The 22,160-nt window shown below is 41.8% G+C and overlaps 1 protein-coding gene across 11 annotated transcripts in view; it reads right to left on the minus strand.

The window, feature by feature from the left end:
• Positions 1–22,160, minus strand: part of LOC126457959 (diacylglycerol kinase epsilon) — a 199,868-nt gene that overhangs the window by 173,440 nt on the left and 4,268 nt on the right. For 6 of the 11 annotated variants that reach the window (XM_050094706.1, XM_050094709.1, XM_050094708.1 and 3 more), the window contains one exon: positions 21,328–21,443. In XM_050094706.1, the coding sequence (XP_049950663.1) occupies positions 21,328–21,388 (61 nt within the window). In that variant the 5' untranslated portion in view covers positions 21,389–21,443. Of the gene's footprint in view, positions 1–2,936; positions 2,994–21,327; positions 21,461–22,160 lie in introns of all 11 variants that reach the window. The other 5 variants (XM_050094707.1, XM_050094710.1, XM_050094713.1 and 2 more) reach the window with 4 other exon arrangements.

Below are 22,160 nucleotides of genomic sequence, written 5' to 3' on the forward strand. Positions count from 1 at the left end.
ATGTCACCTTCCCTCCAGGGATTCCCATTTGAGTTGTTTGAATCTACCAGTAACAGATACAGTGGTCTGCCTCTGAATTGCTTCAACGTCATCCTTCAATATGACATGGTATGGAACCCAAAGGCTCAAGCAGTACTCAAGAATAGGTCGCATTAGCATCCTACATGTGGTCTCCTTCAAAGGTGAACCACTATTCCATAAAATTCTCCCAATAAACCAAAGTCAACCATTCACCTTCCATACCACATTACTTGCATGCTCATTTCGTTTCATATCGCTTTGCAACGATTTCTTCCCAGATACTTAAACGACTTGACTGTGTCGAGCAGGACACTAGTACTACTGTATTAGAATATTATAGGTTTGTTGTACCCACTCATCTGCATTAACTTACATTTTCCCCACATTCAGAGCTAGCTGTCATTCATCACACCAACTAGAAATTTTGTCTAAATTGTCTTGTATCTCCCTGCAGCCACTCAACTTCGACACCTTACTGTACACCACAGCATCACCTGCAAACAACTCAGATAGCTGCCCACCCTGTGTGCCAAATCATTTATATATATTGAGAACAACTGCAGTCCTATCACACTTCCCTGGAGCACTCCTGATGATACCCTTGTCTCTGATAAATACTCGTCATCGAGGACAACATGCTGGGTTCTATTACTTAAGAAGTCTTTGAGCAATTCACATTTTGATGAACTTATTCCAAATACTCATACTATCATTAAAAGCCTGCAATTGGAGCAACATGTCAAATACTGTCCAGAAATCTAGAAATATGGTATCTGCCCATTGCCATTCATCCACAGTTGGCACTGTCTCGTGAGAAAAGGGCCAGCCGAGTGTCGCATGAGCGATGCTTTCTAAAACCATGCTGATTTGTGGACATCAGCTTCTCAGTCTCAAGAAAGTTTATTATATTTGAACTGAAAATACGCTCAACGAATCTGCAGTTAAACCAAAGTTAGGAATATTGGTGTGTAATTTTGCGGTCCTGTTCTTTTACCCTTCTTATATACTGGAGCGCCTGCACTTTTTTTCAGTCACTTGGGACTTTTGTGCTGGGTGAGAGATTCACAAAAATGCAGGCTATGTAAGAGGTCAATGCCAGAGAATTCTCTTTGGAACACCAAATTGGTATTCCACCCGGACCTGGTGATTTATTTGCTTTTAAATCTTTAAGTTGTTTCTCTATGGTAGGGATGCTTATTACTGTGTCATCCATACGGGAGTCTGTCTGATGGTCAAATGATGGTACATTTCTATGTTTCTCCTGTATGAACGATTTCTTGAACATGAAATTTAAAACTTTGACTTCCATTTTGCTGTCTTCAATTGCCATACCACACTGGTCAATAAGGGACAGAATGGCAATCTTAGACCTGCTTAGCAATAGTACATAGGACCTACAAAGCATTACACCCAGCTATTTGTATTATTTGACTGAGTCCAATAGTGACTCTTTGATATGATGATCATAGGATACTATGCTTTTTGTTTTGTCAAGGGAACAATTTTACATTTCTGAACATTTAAAGCAAGTTGCCAATCTTTGCACCACTTTGATATCTCATCAAGATCTGACTAAATATTTGTGCAGTTTCTTTCAGAGTGCACTTCATTACAAATAACTGCATCATCTGTAAAAAGTCTGAGCTTACTATTAATATTGTCCTCAAGATCATTGATATATGACATGGACTGCAAGGGTCCCAACACACTTCCCTGTGGTACACATGAAATTAATTTTACATATATCTATGATGCTCCATCCAAGGCAATTCTTTGAATCTTATACTTCCAGGTCTCCTACAGCTGTTCTTATCTGGGCTGGATGGTGGATGGTGGATGGAGAGTTGCCTAACCCATTTTTTTAAACTTGTTTGTGTGTGTGTGTGTGTGTGTGTGTGTGTGTGAGAGAGATTAGTCTATGTTATTATAGAAAATTATCAAAGAATTAGTAAATATCATTATTATTATTATTATTATTATTATTATTATTGTTATTATTAAAACTATTTCTATTATTTACGGAAGATGGCAACTGATCAGATTTTTTTTTGGAGCATCATCCTGAATGTTTAATGAATTTACTCTCAAGTGCAAATTCTGAAGTTTTTGGATGCATCTGCTGCAATGTAGCCACGGACAATGTAGTAGCAAAAAAGTACATATTTTCTAAGGTATCCATTCTGTATTTATATGACTACATATTACACCAAAACTAAATAATTCACATTTATTTGTTGCCACTGTCAAATATAATATCATCACCTGATTCCATATGAGGATGTCCCATCAAGATATGTCATTTCATTTCGGTGATGTGTCACTTTCACTTATTCCTTTACCTTTAAAATATTAAGTAATTATCATGTATTGACGGAGTGAAATAACTTTTTCTTCTTGTTGTATTTTTTGTTCATTTAAGTGCATTCTCATCATTTGTGTTTATTAATATCCAAGACAATTTTTCATTTAGCTACACTGGACGTAGTAGGTTACTTTCAACTTGTTATCCTGATTTGCCTGCTGGTCTGTAGGTCATGTCTCTCAATCCCCCCCACACACACACCTATGCAATTATCTATTTTTTTCCACAACAGCTCTAGGAGTAGGAAGGTATAGCATATGTTGGAGTGTTTATGCTGCTGTTCCTCCATTCTGTGATGCTCTACTCCTCCTCCTCCTTCACCTCCTCCTCATTCCTCCTCCTTCACCTCTTTCCCCTCCTGGTATATGGTTGGAGAGAACTATTCAAAATGACACTGACCAATGCGATTCTTAATTTTTAAAAACAAAGTACTTGTGGGAGTTACTATGGCACTAAATGTTAGAAACCTTAAAAACAATTTGAGGCTAGCTCAACATACAAACATATTTTATTGTAGTTAAGTATCAAAATATGAATAAATGCAACACTGTACCTCATAGAAAAATGAAATCCAGCTTCCTCAAATAAATACCCTGCAGGCTAGAGTGTCCTGAAACAGGTAAACAACTTTAGCAGAAGCTGTCAATGGAATCTCTCTCTCTCTCTCTCTCTCTCTCTCTCTCTCTCTCTCTCTCTCTTTTTTTTTTTTTTTTTTTTTTGTGGTTTTAGGGCGCACAACTTCAACGGTCATTAGTGCCCAGACTACGTTAGAAATGCACCACGAGTCACAAGTTTAAAACAGCAACGAAACGGAAAACACGATAAAAGACAGACTGACAGGCATAGGACTAAAAAAACAGCATAATCAAATGTCCTTAGAGAGGGTTGTCAAGTTGATAAAATGAAGAACGCGAGCAGCTGCTCGTGGGTCATCCGCTAAAATGGCATCTCGAGTACATGGCAGGCCAAGATCAAGACGCAGTGTGTTAAAATCCGGACAGGACGTTAAAATGTGGCGAACCGTCAGCAATTGCCCACATGGGCAGAACGGCGCCGGCGCAGCCGTCAGCAGATGGCGATGGCTGAACCGGCAGTGTCCAATTCGTAACCGGGCCAAAACTACCTCCTCCCGCCGAGAAGGGCGTGAGGAGGACGTCCAAGCCGCGGGAAGAGGTTTCAAGGCCCGAAGTTTGTTGTCTGTAAGTGCAGCCCAATCGGCATGCCACAGCGATAAAATGCGCCGACAAATGACCCTGCTACAATCTGACGAAGGGACACAACAAGAAGCTGTCCGAGGCTGGAGGACCGCAGCTTTGGCCGCGGCATCTGCAGCTTCGTTCCCAGGGATACCGACATGGCCAGGAACCCACATAAAGCTAACCGGAGAACCGACGTCCACCAGCTGCTGAAGAGAGCTTTGGATCCGGTGCACGAAAGGGTGAACCGGGTATGGATCACTGAGGCTCTGGATGGCGCTCAGGGAATCGGAGCAGATGACATAAGCAGAATGTCGGTGGCGGCAGACGTAAAGAACAGCCTGGTAGAGGGCAAAGAGCTCAGCTGTGAAGACCGAACAATGGCCATGGAGCCGGTATTTGATACTTTGTGCCCCGACAATAAAAGAACACCCGACCCCGTCATTGGTCTTAGAGCCATCTGTATAAATGAAGGTCATATTAATGAACTTCGAACGAAGTTCGACAAAACGGGAGTGGTAGACCGAACTGGGGGTAACCTCCTTTGGGAGCGAGCTGAGGTCAAGGTGAACGCGAACCTGAGCCTGGAGCCAAGGTGGCGTGTGGCTCTCGCCCACTCGAAAGGTTGCAGGGAGTGAAAAATTAAGGTGTTGAAGGAGGCGACGAAAGCGAACTCCAGGGGGTAGCAGGGCAGAGACATACAACCCGTATTGACGGTCGAGAGAGTTGTCAAAAAAGGAACGATAAGACGGGTGGTCGGGCATTGCCAGTAGCCGACAGGCATACCGACAAAGCAGTATATCGCGCCGGTAGGTGAGTGGCGATTCACCAGCGTCAGCATGAAGACTCTCGACGGGACTAGTATAAAACGCTCCGATCGCAAGTCGTAAACCCCGATGTTGTATGGAGTTGAGGCGGCATAAGATGGATGGCCGTGCAGAGGAGTATACGAAGCTCCCATAATCCAGCTTGGAGCGGACGATCGACCGATATAGGCGAAGTAGGACGGTTCGATCCGCTCCCCACGACATACCACTGAGAACACGGAGGACATTTAGAGAACGGGTACAATGGGCAGCCAAATATGACACATGTGGAGACCAGCTAAGTTTCCTGTCAAATGTAAGACCTAAAAATTTTGTTGTCTCCACGAATGGGAGAGCAACGGGACCGAGTCGTAAGGACGGTGGGAGAAACTTTTTGTAGCGCCAGAAGTTAATACAGACCGTCTTCTCGGCAGAAAAACGGAAGCCATTGGCGACACTCCAGGAGTAAAGACGGTCAAGAGAACGCTGAAGACAGCGCTCCAGGAAACATGTACGCTGCGCGCTGTGATAGATGGTAAAATCGTCCACGAAAAGGGAGCCTGATACAGCAGCTGGGAGGCAATCCATTATTGGATTGATCGCTATGGCGAAGAGAGCGACGCTCAAAACTGAGCCCTGTGGCACCCCATTCTCCTGGCGAAAGGTGTCTGACAGGACAGAACCCAAACGTACCCTGAACTGTCGATCCATTAAAAAGGAACAAATAAAAAGAGGGAGACGACCGCGAAGGCCCCATGTATGCATGGTGCGGAGAATGCCCGCCCTCCAACAGGTGTCGTAAGCCTTCTCCAAATCAAAGAACACAGCAGCGGTCCGGCGCTTCCGCAAGAAGTTATTCATAATGAAGGGCGACAAGGTAATCAGATGGTCAACAGCAGAGCAGCGCCTACGAAATCCACATTGTACATTGGTAAGTAGGCGTCGAGACTCGAGCAGCCATACCAAACGAGAGTTAACCATTCGCTCCATCACTTTACAGACACAGCTAGTAAGCGAGATGGGTCGATAACTGGAAGGCAAGTGCTTGTCCTTCCCCGGCTTAGGGATCGGGACAACAATAGACTCGCGCCAGCATGCGGGAACATGTCCCTCAATCCAGATGCAATTGTAAGTACGAAGAAGAAAACCTTTACCCGCAGGAGAAAGGTTCTTCAGCATCTGAATATGAATAGAATCAGGCCCTGGAGCGGAGGACCGTGCCCGGGCAAGTGCGTTTTCGAGTTCCCGCATGGTGAATGGGGCATTATAACTTTCACGATTCGAGGAGCGGAAGTTAGGTGGCCTAGCCTCCTCTGCCTGTTTGCAGGGGAGGAAGACAGGATGGTAATGAGCGGAGCTCGAAACCTCTGCGAAAAAGCGGCCGAAGGCATTGGAGACATCCTCAGGGGCCACAAGGACGTCATTCGCGACCGTCAAGCCAGAAACTGGTGAGTGGACCTTAGTGCCAGATAGCCGGCGCAGGCTACCCCAGACAACAGAAGAAGGAGTAAAACTGTTGAAGGTGCTTGTGAAACCAGCCCAGCTGGCTTTCTTGCTTTCTTTAATAATACGACGACACTGTGCACGTAATTGTTTATAATTGATACAATTCGCCACTGTAGGGCGGCGTCTAAAGCACGTCGACGAGCACGTAAAGCGTCTCTACATGCTGCGGTCCACCAGGGGACCGGTACGCGACGTGGAGAAGAAGTAGGGTGAGGGATGGAATATTCAGCAGCAATGAGAATGACTTCCGTGAGGTGTGCAACCTGACTATCGCAGCTTGTGAAGGTTTGATCCTGAAAGGTCGCCCTGGAAGAGAAGAGCCCCCAGTCTGCTTTGGAGATGGTCCAACTAGATGAGCACGGAGAGGGGGTATGCTGCAGGAGATGGATAACACACGGGAAGTGGTTGCTCGAATACGTATCAGAAAGTGCATACCACTCAAACCGGCGTGCAAGTTGGGTAGTACATATAGAGAGGTCTAAATAGGAATAGGTGTGAGATGTGTCCGAAAGAAAAGTAGGGTCGCCAGTATTGAGGCAGACAAGATTGAGCTGGTTGAAAAGGTCTGCTAACAGGGAGCCCCTCGGGCAGGATGCTGGAGAGCCCCAAAGGGGATGGTGGGCATTGAAGTCTCCAGTTAACAAAAATGGTGCAGGTAGCTGAGCAATAATTTGCATCATGTCTGCCCTGGTAACGGCAGACGACGATGGAGTGTAAACGGTACAAATGGAAAATTTAAAAGTGGGGAGAGTAATTCGGAATGGCAACTGCCTGCAGGCCGGTGTGCAACGTGATGGGATCGTAGTAAATATCATCCCGGACCAGCAACATAACCCCTCCATGAGCCGGGATACCTACCACAGGGGGTAGGTCAAAACGCACAGAGATGTAGTGTGCCAAGGCAATTTGATCGCATGGGCGTAGCTTCGTTTCCTGGAGGGCTACGACGAGCGGACGGTGCAAGCGGAACAGCAGCTTCAAGTCCTCTCGGTTGGAGCGAATGCTGTGAATATTCCAGAGAATAAGTGCCATCGTAAGAAGAAAAGGAAGATGAAAGAAGGGGTCACCTCGATGGCCGCTGAGGGCCTGGCTTCGAGCGAGCACTGCCGCCGCTATCAGTAGGCGGACAGTCATCGTCCATTGGTTCTATAGGTTCATCGGCCATCTTGGTAAGATGGCCGGGAGGGGGAGCTTCCTCCGCCAGTGAACGGCCAGATGTTCGGCTACCAGCGGTGCGACCAGGCGAAACGGATGACGGCCTGGGGCGGCAACCACTGGGTGGCGGAGGACAAGAAATGCGCCGTGGCGGAGAAGGAGAACTGTGCTTCCTATGAGCCTTCTTGGAAGGTTGTTTGGTGGAAGTACCGGTCGATGGCTGGGAGGTCGAAGTACGTAGGAAGTCTGCACAGGACGGTTCCTTCTTGAAGGCTCGTGCATCTGACTTCTGGGTCTTCATCTTAGCAGAAGCTGATGAAGGGGCTTGTGTCTGTGGGGTGATGGGAGGAAGAGGAGACGTCGACCGCGCGATCTTAGCACTGGCCAAACGGACGACTGTGGTGCTGAAGGTCAGATCGCATGTCTGGGTTGCCACCTCCCTGGTAGTCCGAGGAGAGGAGCCAATAGCTTGCGAGCAGCTGAGGTGGACACTTTCTCTTTGACCCGAATTTATTGGATACAGCGTTCTTCCTTATAGACGGGACAGTCGCGGGAGGATGCTGCACGGTCACCCTGACAGTTCACACAACGAGGAGACGGAGGTGGACAGTCACCCTCATGGGCATCCCTGCCACAAGTGACACATTTAGCCGCATTGGAACAAGACTGTCGAGTGTGATTGAAACGCTGACACTGGTAGCAGCGCGTAGGTGTCGGGACATAGGGGCGAACAGAAATAACCTCGTAGCCCGCTTTGATGCACAATGGCAGCTTAACACTATCAAAGGTCAAGAAAGGTGTCCGGGTCGGTACATGGTCATTGTTGAGCTTTTTCATGACCCTATGGACAGCCGTCACGCCCTGCTCAGCGAGGAAAGACTGAATCTCCTCGTCAGTCAATCCGTCGAGGGATCTAGTATAGACCACACCACGAGACGAGTTCAAAGTTCGGTGAGCCTCCACCCGGACAGGGAACGTGTACAGGAGTGTGGCTCAAAGCAGTTTCTGTGCCTGAAAGGCGCTCTCAGTTTCTAGTAACAAGGTACCATTACGCAACCTCGTACAAGACTTAACAGTACCGGCTATTGCATCTACGCCCTTCTGGATAACGAAAGGGTTGACAGAGGAAAAATCCTTTCCGTCCTCAGATCGAGAAATGACGAGGAACTGTGGGGTAGGCGGTAGTACTTTTGTCACTGGGGGCTGGTCATGTTTCCGTTTGTGGGCAGAAGTCGAGAGAGAAGAAGAGAAATCCATTGCGGAGAAATCCCCCATGATTGCCAGCGTCTCCGATGGCGCGCTCCTTCCTTATGGGGACCCTCTCAGAGGGCACTCCCGCCTTAGGTGAATGTTTACACCCCAGGTCACACCTCCCGAGAAACAGACGGAGGGACCAATCGGCATGGTCAGAAGGTATCAACTCAGGCAATCACCCCTCCCTGGGCCTGGCCTTTACCAGGGGGTACGTGCGTGCCTTACTTGTCTACCCAGGGCGGGGAATTACGCGTTACCCCGTCACCGGCTACGAGGGCGAACGCATGGGTCGGCCTTCAGGTGCGCACAGGGAGGAAGGAAGAAGACGAAAAGGAAGAGAGAGAGGACAGACTGACTCAAACGCCGAAGCGGAGACCAGAGAAGGCAAGGAGAAGAAGGCAAGGAGAAGAAGGCAAGGGAAAGAGTAAGGAAGACAGTGAGATGGAGAAGAACAAAGAAAGGAACCAACCAAAGAAGGAAGAAATGAGAAGTGAAAAACCAAAAAGACCACAAATATAGGTCGTGGGACCGTCCGTCTCCGGACGCAGGCGCTAACTACCCCCTTGAGGGGGATGGACTCCTTTTAGTCGCCTCTTACGACAGGCAGGAAGACCTTGGGCCTATTCTAACCCCCAGACCCGCAGGGGGTATGGAATCATTTTAAAAGTTATCTTAATTGGTTGCCTCAATCAAGATAACAATGTGAGACAACTCAAAAATAAATAAATTCAGATTACATCACAAAAACAGAAGTCAGTAACATGGAATAGATTGTAACAGTTCCACAACATTGGATTAGTTAAACATTCTTTCTACGTTTATTCAAAAAATTAAAGAAATCCTCAAGAGAATCCAATAAAATTAAGGGTGAATAAGAACAATAACAGATTTTTTTTACACTTCTTATGAACCCCATCAACTAAAAAGCTGTAGAAATGTGTGATTTTAATGAATTTATTGCATACCATGCATTTTCATGTCTTCTATATTTTTTAAGTTGAAACACATATCTAACGATTTTAAATGTGTTTTGAAAGCAAAATTTTTGAGGTTGTTTAGCTGAAGTACAATGTGGGTCAGCATATGCCAACAGAACTAGAACTGAACCAAGAAGGTCATCACCTCCGAAGTTTGACACATTACTATGCAGACATGTCAACTGGACTGCTGAATCTGTAAATATGTTGCACTGCATTGCATGGAGTTTGAAAGCATCCCAATTCTTGAAGTGGAGATCTTTAAGGCCTTAAAAGTTCACACTTTTTTCTTTCTCTTCTAGTGCAGAAAATTGTATTTCTTCATTTTGGTTGATACATTTGTATCCCCAGATGAAGCATCAATGAAAGCACCAAAGGGACCCCAACACCATGTCCTTCACGGTTACATCAACCTCTCTGTGACAATAAAGGCCAATACATATGAACAAACTTACTAAGTTTGTCAAATATTTGACTGTGTAGGGCACTGTGTTTGGCATGTTTGTCAAACGTAAAGTGTGTTTGCCATTTATGAGAGAAATTTTGACTGATGGCAGATCTGACAAGATGGCGGACATTGTTATGTTGATGTTTCACCACATATGCTTTGTGAAAAAAAGTTTTATTGTAATTTATCTCACTGTGTTGTGAATTTCCACAATTTTTGAAATGACAATCAAGGATAAAAAGAAAACAGTATTGGCAGTGACCAAAATGATAGGGGTGTAGTATCTTTCCCACACATATGTTATGCAGAAAGAGATTAAGAAGAAAATCAATGTTCTACTCACAAAATAGAAGCAGGGGGGAGGGGGGACCATACATATGAACAAAGCTCTCCAGTTCTTCTATGGATGATGCAACTGTTCCCAGGTTGTGATATTTTAATAAACTATCATTAACTGAGAAGAAAATAAATTACAAATTTTCTACTACTTGTACCTTCTTTCTCAATGTTAGGACAACATAACTCTGTTATTAAAAGTTTTACTGTCCATTCAGAGAAAAGTGGTGTACTCACTGGGTTCTGAGTGTAATATTTCCACTAGCAGATTTTTTTGCGTCTCTCTCTCTCTCTCTCTCTCTCTCTCTCTGTTTCAATTATTCCCTGGAGTAGTGGTTTTTTTTTCATTTTCTTCTTTACACACTGCCAAAGTCAAGGTAAAAATTCTTTTTATGCACTGGTAGCGATTCTCACTAGTGTTACAATACTTCACAGTATGAACAGCGTCTACTTCGAAAGTGAGGTTAAACTGTTGTACATTATTGCTACCTGTACGAGTTTATTTGACAAACCCGTGAGTGGAAACAAGCAAGTTTGACAGTCAAATCTGATTGCTTGTGGTGGCCTTAACACTGACTGTGGTTTCCGCAAGCAATGATGGGTCTTCTTTAACCAGAGACCAACAGAAAACAACTGTTGTGATAAGCTGTGCAGCTTAAAAAAGGGATACCCTTGTAATGCTTGGTGATTAATATAGGACTGGTACAGTGCACCCATGTTTCTTTTGTGCTGTGAATTGGTGTGGAATCAGGCTGGGGAAACTACTCTGGCATTCATCTGTAAATTTCCACATCTGCCTTGACTGTAGGACAGCACTAAAACCACTGCAGCAACAAGGAAATGGCATCATTTCTCACTGACAGTCTGACAAACAAACAAACCCGTTTACAAACAGATTGCTAACACAGTAATGTTTCCTGTCACACTCTCAATGCTGACTCTACAGAATAGTGCAATTATAGACAATTGTATCCAGAAATTTGTGAGAATTCAGTAATGAATTAAAAAGTCTATACCGCTGATTCCAGGAGGAGGCAAGTATCCCTCTTGTCCCCTTCCCCCTCTCCTTGTGGGCACCTGTGGTTGCATATTTGTTAGACTCAGGAGGTATACAAGGGAGAGGAACAATAAGAATTTGTGGATGTATGTACGGGGCATGATTGGAAAGTTTTAAGAATGGATCCGCTACTGCTTACTGGTTTGGCAGGCAGGTACACGGAGGGTGGGGAGTGAGTCATTGCCTTGTCCTTGAATGCCCTCTGACACAAAACTGCATTTCCTTTATACAGTTCGTTGTGGCTAATGGTTGAGTGCAGATCTGTTAGGGCTTGTTGCCGGATTCTGTCTGTGTGAAAACTGGACAAGAGTTTGTGTGAAATTTTGTTTTAAAATCGGGAAATCAGCTTCTGAGACGTACGAATTATTAAAAACAGCTTTAGGAGATAATTGTATGAGCCAGTCAAATATTTTTGTCTGGTTCAACAGATTTAAAAATGGCCATGACTTGTTTGAAGATGAACCACGGTCCAGCCGTCCTTCCACCTCAAAAACAAATGAAAATGTTCTGAAAGTTCGCAGCTTGGTGGGCTCTGATCGTAGATAACAATTAGGGAGATGGCTGATGAACTTAATTTAAGTTTCTGTGCAGTTCGGTCAATTTTAACTGAAGATCTGAACATGCGTCGAGTGTCCGCAAAATTCATTCCAAAAGTGTTGTCAAGTGAGCAGAGACAATATCGACTTTAAGTGTGCCAAGATCTGATTAAGCGGGCTAAAAATGACCCAGATTTGTTAAATAGAGTAACTACAGGTGATGAATTGTGGGTATACAGATATGATCCTGAACCCAAAGTGCAGTCTTCGCAGTCGAAGACTCCAGGCTCACCATGACCAAAAAATGCATGGCAAAGTCGGTCAAAGGTCGAAGACAATGTTGGTAATTTTTTTCGATTACACCGGTATTGTGCATCATGAATTTACCCCTGGAGGACAGACAATTAACCAGGAATACTACAAATGTGTCCTTGAGTGTTTGCGTGAAAAGGTGCGGAAGAAAAGGTCTCCATTGTGCAAAGGCAGGAGTTGTGTGCTACATCATGACAATACACCGGCTCATCATGCCTTCTCCACTGTTGAATTTTAGACCAAATTCAAAATTCCCCTGGTTTCACAACCACCATATTCCCCTGATTTGGCCCCTGCGGACTTCAACCTGTTCCCTAAACTGAAAATTTCACTGAAAGGGAAGTGATTTGACTCAATTGAAGACATCCAGGCAAACACAGAGAGCATCTTTAACACACTTCAGGAAAAAAAATTCCAGGTATGTTTCCAAAAGTGGAAACACCATTGCAGTCAGTGTGTTCAGTCAGAAGGGGGCAATTTTGAAGGAGATGCATCACAGTAGCATGTAAGTACGAACATTGTACAATTACAAGCCCATTCTTAAAACTTTCCAATCACACCTCGTAGAACAGTAAAAGAGGAATTTATGGGGAAACGTTAAAATGTTTACTATTTGGAACTAATGAGTTTTTCCACACTTCTTTACCTTTTCTGTTTCTTTCCTGCTGCACAACAATGCCTGGTTCATTACGTAATGAACCATCAGTTCTTCAATGAAATGCAAAACCCAATACAGTACTTTCCAATTTGATCATCAAATTTGTCGATTTGGTAATTTCCAAGAATGATTGCCTGTGGAATGTGCAGGGCTAAACATGTACTTTGAACATGCGACTTGATGTTGACCACATGACTCTGGTGGCGCAAATTATGGCAAATATTTACTGCTTTCCCGGTGGAACATGGTTTATTGTTTTCAAATGTGAATAGCAATGATTGAAAGCAGTAGTCTGACATGGCAAAATCTAATTCCTCGGTTATGTAGTGTGGAAAGTTGTTCGAAATATTGTTGGGACTTTGGATTGTTTCCACATGAGGATTAACAGGAATTGTGTAGAACATCATGGACTCAACTCTGTGAAATTTTTGCAAGAAAAGTGGAGATGCTGATTTTCCTTTGCAATTGCACTGCATCCAGAACCACAAGTGAAAATCTGTAAGAAAGACCACATAGTTCGACAACTCCAAGTTATCCATCGAGAAGAGCATGATTTTAGTTTTCCATTGGATAAGAGACTACATGCTACAAGCACCATCTTCTGAAACACAATTGACTATGAACACAGTGTGCAGGTAATACAGTTTCTGCGAAGAAGGCTGCTACATCATAGTCATGAATGAGACTGTTCCAAATGGTGGATAAAACAAGGTTCATCAAATTAGGCGAATCACTTATAGCTAATAGGAGATACCAGAGAGGATGCTCATTGAAAAATGAAGTTGAATGTATTTGGGTATTTGGCAGCATTGAAAGAGAATCCTGCAAGTGCTTTATAGTTCGATTTTATTCAAGGGGGAAGAAAATTTTACATTCTGATAAAGGGATTTCAACATGCACTTGTAAATCATTCTGTTGAATGTGTGTCATTGATGATCCATCTGTCCACACACAGAACATCAAGTGCTTGTGGGGAAAAAATTGTTGATAAAAAGAGGGGGCTGCCAGGAAATAGGGATAACTCTACCTCTTCCAATACCTATATTTCCACAACTTGAGACTGCATTGAAAACTGATTTTTCTGACTGTCATAGCAAGAGTGTACCCAGATTATGGAAAAAAAAAGACTCCCGTCCATGGCTTATATAACACAAGGAATAGTACATGAAGAAGGCATGGCTGATGAGTAAAGTAAGTAAAGTTACTGCTTTCATTTGTAATTAACTGTAACTTAGTAAATATTTTTCTTTTGTCATTGCTCTAGTGAATTCTGTAAACAGTATTCATAAACTGCGCCTAAACAGGAGAAGGGAAAATAGGTTGGATGAACTACTTTTACATAATATATTGGAGGGGGGGGGGGGGGTGACACTATCACACACAGCAAGATACCTGTGGCTCCTAGTGACAGAGGTTTTTTTTTTTTAGGTTAGAATAGGGATTGAAAAGAAGTAAAAATAACAGAAGGACCTCGAAAAAATGCTTAAAAATGCACAGAAAAATAAGATTAGCTTATTTCATCAAAATATTAGAGGACTGATTACTAAGGTAGAAGAACTTCTTGTCTGTCTGGAAAATTTAGAGAGTTCTGAAAAGATAGACATCCTGTGCCTGTCCGAGCACTACATAACCACAGGGTTAGATAAGTTACATATAAAAGATTACACTATAGCACCTCACTCATGCAGAACTAATATAGGAAAAGGAGGACTTGTCACATATATTAAGCCACAACACAAGTTCAGAAAACATTGAGACAAGTAGATTTTGTAGTGATCAGTAAACAGAAGTGTGTGCTTGTGGACTAACACTGAAAAATAGTTCACTTTTAATTGTAATTGTATATAGATCCACGCTGGAAATTCTGAACTGCAGCAACAAGCATTTAACTGTCTGTGGTGACTTCAATATAGGCTTTCTAAAGGATTCTCAGAGGAAAAATGATATGGAAACATAATTTGGATCCTACAATTTGGTCTCAGTAATTAACTTTCCCACACAGGTGATTAAGACAGTAGGACACTAATTGATAATGCTTTCTTCGATGAAGCTCAAAGCAGGAAAATAACTGTTTACCCAGTATGCTCTCTCTGATCAAGATGCACAGTCAGTTAGGATAAATAACATAATGCCTTGCAGTAGAGGTACTTCTCAGTGGAAACCAGATAATTATTGACTTCAGGACACATGTTTTTAAGAATAGTTTACAAGAGATGACCTGGGATGAAATTTATAATGAACAAAATGCTAACACGAAGTTAAATCTATTTCATAATAAATTCATATCATTATTTGAAAATAGCTTTCTGCATACGCTAATCAGAAAGGACATTAAACAGCCATGTAGAAAACCATGGACCACTAGAGGGATTAAAGTATCTTGTGAAAGGAAAATAAAAGGAAATGTATCTTTTGGCGAGAACAAGTAGGGATCCTGCAGTAGTTGCACACTACAAAAAACTACTACAAATTACTAAAAAAGAGCTTATTAAAAAGCAAGGAACATGTACATATGAAACTTCCTGGCAGATTAAAACTGTGTGCCAGATCGAGACTCGAGCTCAGGACCTTTGCCTTTCACGAGCAAGTGCTTTACCAACTGAACTACCCAAGCACGACTCACGCCCCGTCCTCACAGCTTTACAGGTACTGGCGGAAGTAAAGCTGTGAGGACGGAGCGCGAGTCATGCTTGGGTAGCTCAGTTGGTAGAGCACATGATCACGAAAGGCAAAGGTACTGAGTTCTCGACCCGGCACACAGTTTTAATCTGCCAGGAATTTTAATATCAGTGCACACTCTGCTGCAGAGTGAAAATCTCATTCTGGAAACATGTACACATGTCAGAAATCAGTAATTCTGACAACAAACTGAATGATGTATGGAATGTACTGAAATGAGAGAGGACAAACAGCTATGAAACAGGATAATATAACTACTGAACTAAATGCAAGTGCAATAAATGATGAGTCACAAGTAGCAAATGTAATTAATAATCATTTCATAAATATAGTAGAAAGTGTAGAGACAAACAGTTTAAGAGAACAACCAGACCAGTTTGTTGAAAAAGTAACTCTCATAAAATTGAGTTGTATGACTGTATCACCAACTTCTCCTTAAATTAAGAAAATTATATATTCTTTCAAAATCGAAGCATGCTTGGTTTTGATGCCTTTTTCTTATAGTGTACTAAAGATTAATTCCCACATAATAAGCCTGGTCTTATCTGAAATTCATCACTGACTCAAAGCATTTTTCCAGAAAGACAGAAATATGCCATTGTTAAATTCCTCTTTAAGAAAGTGGTAAGAAAGATGTCAATAACTACCGACCTGTTTCACTGCTGACACAATTTTTTAAAATTTTTTGAAAAGGCGGTGTATTGTATAATAGTATCTCACCCGCACAACTATATCCTCAGCAAATCACAGTTTGGGTTTCTGAAGGGTTGCTCTACTGAAAATGCCATTTGCATGTTCACTAACCAGATTTCACACGCATTAAACCAAATTTCACAAGCACTAAATAATAGAATAGCACTGACTGGCATTTTCTGCAACCTATCTAAGGCATTTGACTGTGTGGATCACAATATCATCCTAGATAAACTGAAGCTTGATGGGATTGATGGGATAGCCAACCAATGGATGATGTCATAACTAACCAAAAGAATGCAGAAAGTTATACAAAGAATTAACGACAGCCAACCAGTTGCAATTAATGGTGGTTTTCAAATAACCTTGAACACGGTTTCAACAGATTTAAACCCATCTTCTTTACAAGCACAAACCCGCATACAATGTGATAACTTATAATGGAAATGCCATGGACCAATGTTACGTGTCTAGCAGAAGCTACTCTCTACAAGTGTAGGACCATCACAAACAACACGGTATACATCAACATAGGTCAAGTGGACTTTCACACTAGCTTTTCAGTCAGTAAAAGCAGTCTTCACATTGCATGTATCGGCAATGGTCTGTACATCCATATGCAAAAATTAAGACCCCTAGAATCAAGGGCTTGCCACATAATTAAAACCAATCGCTTAAAACAACAGACCATGTTAGTAGTTACATGCCAACTGAGGGAGAATGGAGATCATGGATACCTGGAAAACAACTGTACACTTGGTGGTATAAACAGCCAATAAGCATAACCACATTGAAATTACTAACAGAGATACACCATGCATATCAACGAGAATAGAAATATATGATGAAAAAGACAAATACATAAAATATCCTGGCATAAGTTAAGAACCATATAGGACTGTCAGTACATTATCATATGGAACTAGTGATATCTGTGTATAAGTACTTTTTACAAGCATAATGTCAACAATAAAATTAGTGTCACTTCAAGTACATCATCATATGGAAACGACAATTTCCAGTGCATAAGCATGCTATTAAACATAATGACAATTAAGAGCAAAATTCATAGGTCTCTGAATAGTGGCAAATATAACAAAAGTGGGTAGCATCAATATCCTAGTACAATATAAACTGACAACGAAACTGCATGCACAAAAATTGTATAATAGAATTTTGAGGAAATGAACGGCTCACAAAGTCTTCCGGCAGTTGTATGAAGATTTTTTTGTGAAGAGTGTGGGTTTGAAACCATCGAAAAATTGTCTACAGGCAAGCTGCAGCTAGTCATTTAGTAAATTTCTATCTTTGCACCCAAGATGTTTATAGATATGTAATTTTTCCCAAAGGTCCATCATGTGCTGTTTGATATCTCTGTAAGGAATAACTGTGTAACAGATGCTCTTTGTATCTTGTCCTCACAGCTCTGCAGTCTGACCAATGTAATAGCATGTGCAGTTATTGCAGGTTAATTTATAGACACCTGAATTGGAAAACGAGTCACCTGTATTTCCCACACTATGCAGAAGTCTTCTCTCCAAACTTTTGTCTATAGAGAAAGAGACATTACAGTTAAATTTATACCGTATAAGAAACATTTCCTAAAAAGGGGATGCATAAGAATTTCTTATTGTGTCAGAAAAGGTCACTGCACAGTATTGAACATTTTTGAGAGGTTTTCTTTCTGAAGATGTGATCTACCATGATCTGATAATACTCGTTATTGACTGCAATCGATTTGATGACATTTAACTCATTTAGCTGATTGGCAGGTGATAATCTACCAATCAGATAAACTGGTTGGCTGTCTTTTATTCTTGCTGTTCTGTAACCATTGCTGTAGTGCAGCCATGTTCAAAATATTGCACAAAGTTATACCTAAAAAGCAACTAATTTAGTCGGGGGTCATAATCCTCACAGGGAAGAAATCACTTATGGGGTTTTCCAAGGCTCAATCTTAGATCCAATACTGTTCCGCATATATCTGAAAGATCTTCAGTATAATATACAACAAGCAGAATTAGTTCTTTTGGCAGATGACACTAGTATTGTAATCAGTCCAAGCATACATACAGAAACAAAAGAAATAGTTAAAAAAGTTCTTGAAAATATCACTCACTGTTTTCCTATGAATTGTTGCACCCTTGATTTTTAAAAGGTACAATATATTCAGTTCTGCACATCTAGGGGTATTACATCAATGATACGTGTAACACATGTTAAGAAAATAATAAATAGAGTGGAAATTTCAAAATTCTTGGATGTCCACATTGGCGAGAATTTAAAGTGGAAAAAGCACATTTTGGAACTCCGAAAACAACTTAATCAGTAAGTTGGCATACTTTGCATATTTGCATTCAATAATGTCCTATGGGACAATATTCTGGAGTAACTCATCTTTAATAAAGAAAGAAAGAATGAAAGTTTTCACTGCTGAAAACATGCTGTAAGAATAATATGTGGTGTCCACCCACAATCAACTTGTATTCATCTGTTTAAGTAGTTGGGCTTTCTGATGACTGCTTCACAGTTTATTTATTCCCTCATGAAGTTTGTTGTAAATAATCCATTACAGTTCAAAAGGAACAACGATGTACATAATTGCAATATCAGAAGGAAAGGTGGAATTCTTTACTCTACATTAAGGTTCATCAGCACCCAAAATGGTGCAGAATGCTGTAACAAAAATAGGAAATTTTCTATTACTGTAACATGTAAAAGATAGTGGGTAGGAATTACTAACGCACTCGTTCACACACACACACACACACACACACACACACACACACACACTTAGAAATGTTCAGAATGCAACCATATGTGCAAATTAATTTGATATGTTAATGAAAAATTACTTGTTCCATATAATTATGCTCTATCATTCGTGTTGGGATTGAATTGACTTTGGTTGGAGATGTCAGTGGCAAAGAAGTTTTTCCACTGTAGGAAGCAGGAGATGGAGAGTAGGTCTTTCACAAGTCTAAAATGGTTAAACGTGGGAGTACAGCTGAATGTGAGGCCTTTGGATAGGACAGAAACTTCTGTGAGGCTGAGGATTTTGGTGGAGAGGTTAATAACAATGCTCTGGGATGTTTTAGGCTCTGGATTTCATGGAGTGTTGATAGGTTGTTTTGGAGGATGTGGCAGGTTGAAAAGATGTGCTGGGCAGTGTCTGGATGCTATGAGGGGTGGATGAGGAGGAAAACTGTGGATAGGGTGGGGTTTGGATAGTAGTGCTCCAAGGTTGGAGTAAGATGTCAGCAGGCTGGATAACTTGTGGAGGTGGTGTTTGGAATGTTCTTCAAGGTGTTGGGGTAACAGTATTTTCTGGAGGGAGTGGAGGTGGTTCAGCAATGCCTGTGCCATGGAGAGGTGTTTTTACATGACCAGGTTTGGGAGGGAAAGGGACTGGTGGAATCTGAAGAGATGAAGGTCATTGTGGAGGAAGGGGTGGGATTCAGAAATAGGGATTCTTATGGTTAGACCAAGGGGAGGGGGACAAGGGTGGGGGGATTCCAGGCTTAAGGAGCATTTACAAAATAGGACATGGGACAGGGTTTTGGCTAGGAATACGGAAACTTTTCTGAACTGTTGCAGATAAATGGAGTAGGTAGACCATTTTGAAGGGCTGGGGGAGAGGGGGGGGGGGGGGGGAGGAGAATGCACTGGGAAAAGAAGTTGGCATTGGAAGTGGCGAGTCAAGGTTTCAGTTGGTGTTAGGGGGAATTCAATAACGTTGACAGGTGTAATGAATGAGGAATGAAAGAAATCAGAGGCTTGGCTACATGTGAAAGCAGCAATTTTATATACCAGCTCTCCTACTCCAACTGCACAGTGTTTTACGTTGGTACGACCGCCAACCAGCTATCAATAAAAATGAATGGCCACCGCCAAGCTGTTGCCAGAAACAAGATGGACCACCCAAGTGCACAACATTCAGCAGAGCACAACAAGCAAGATTCCATGCCTGCTTTGTAACCCATGCTATCTGGATGCTCCCCCCCCCCCCCCCCCCACAGCTTTTCTGAGATGCACAGATGGGAGCTATCCTTACTGCACATCCTTCGCTCCCATAACCGTCCTGGCCTAAACCTAAGGTAACTCGCTGTACCCCCATCAGCTTGTTTTGTGCTGCTATCTCATGCCCTAGTCTATGAAATCACATGCCCAGCTGTCTGCCATCTGTCCCCTGTACCTGCAGTGCTAGCTAGCCCACAGATGGCTTCGCATTCTCCCATTACCCACTAGATGCTTCCCCGCAACCTCTCCCTGCCACCCATCTCTCTCCATCCCTCATCCAATCACACCCCACACCCCCACCTCACACCAGTACACTCAGTGTGGACCAGGAAAGAGCTGGCAGTTGACTGTGCACACTGTAGGGAGACAGGCGTGTGAATGTGAGTGTGTGTGTGTTTTTTTTTTTTATTAGAAGCTTGAAAAAGGAAGTGTGTTCCAAAAGCTAGCCAAGCTCTGTACCTTTTATTTGTACCTGTCATTGATGTAGGGCTTCTGCCTTTTGGTGCGTCGTTTTCTTTATTCCAAAATAATTTGTAAAAAAATTGTCGGTTGTACCAAAAAGGAACAATAGTCAGTAAATAACATAATGTGCACGCTTTCTGGCCTCTAACTCATGCCACACTAAATTCATTTGAATAAGCTGGTTGCTTATGATAAAGTGTTAAAAATAATGGATCTCAATCTGTAAATGTAAACAAGTTGTAGTTTCAGCTCTCTGAGACAGCCGACATGGGTGCAAGTTGCATTCGAGTGTGTGTGTGTGTGTGTGTGTGTGTGTGTGTGTGTGTGTGTGTGTGTGTGTGTGTGTATATATATACTGCTGACAAATGCCTTAATGGCTGAAAGCTATAACTGTTTGTATCTTTTTATTGTGCCTATCGTGACTCAGCATCTCCGCTATATAGTGAGTAGCAACTTTCCTTCTCTGGTATTGTTACATTCCATCCTGGATTTTTCATTGTTTGTTATTCACATTTACAGTAGTTAAATAAAGAACGATTCATATGTACTCATAATCAGACAGTAATAATTGGAACCGTTATCCACGAATGAATGAAACAAAATAGTGCCAGGTTAAGAAGCATTTAATATATACCATGGATATTGAAAATTAGATGTCCTGCTAAATTAACACAAATCTGAGCTGATTTAATTCTCAATTAAATAAAAATAAGGACTGGGCAGCTATAATGATATCATGTAAAAGTTAATACAGCAGCACCAATGTGGAATTTCAATAAAACAAATGACAAAAGTACAAATTATTCTATACATCTCTAAAATTTCCTAGGTATTTATTTCTACTGATACCATGCCTTTTATCCTTGCTTCTCACTCTCAGCCTGCTTCTTGAAAATATGGCCTCTTCCATTTACAAATCCACAATCTATTTTTTGTAGCTCCATTCCCAGAATCACAATAAACACCTGTAAGTAACACAAAACTGTCCCATGACAGGAGAAACATATTGTCAAATTACTAATAAAATAGCTCATATAAGAATGAACAGATCTTAAGTCTATATATTAATATATCAATGTATCTGAAAAGAAGTTGGCTGTATCCACTCCATTAAAATGGCAGAATAATTTCAGTCTCAAAATAGCAAAAAATTGGAATTATAATTATCTCTATGTATATAGTTTTCAGAAACATTGACAATGTTCCATTTTTGTATAAAACTATCAAAATTTTTTAGATAAATATTTCAAGGATTTCATGCCACATCAGATTTGTAAGTTAACTTTCTTTGTCATAGCAATCAGGTGTCACCTATAGGTATTTTATTTAGCTGGCCGAGTTATGTCATGCAAACATAAAAAATTCATGGACATTCTATGTTATCAGAGATTATGTTGATGTAAATGCATTATCAGCTACACTGCGCTAAACTGACACTTGGTGCAGAGAGAGGCAAATGGCCCTTGAAATAAACAAGACATAAATGGGTGGAAGGATCCAAAGTTGTTTGTTTGCACAATTGGTAATTTTCACTGCAAACACCCATAACCATTAAATATCTAAAAGTATGCATGTGCACATAGCACTGTACTTTCATATGCAAATAGTATCTTGCACTTAACAACTCATAACATAATGTGGTCAGTGTAAAAACATTAAGGTGTTATAGTACAGCTTACACA

This window comes from Schistocerca serialis, chromosome 2 (genome assembly GCF_023864345.2).
Source record: "Schistocerca serialis cubense isolate TAMUIC-IGC-003099 chromosome 2, iqSchSeri2.2, whole genome shotgun sequence".
Classification (NCBI taxonomy): domain Eukaryota; kingdom Metazoa; phylum Arthropoda; class Insecta; order Orthoptera; family Acrididae; genus Schistocerca; species Schistocerca serialis.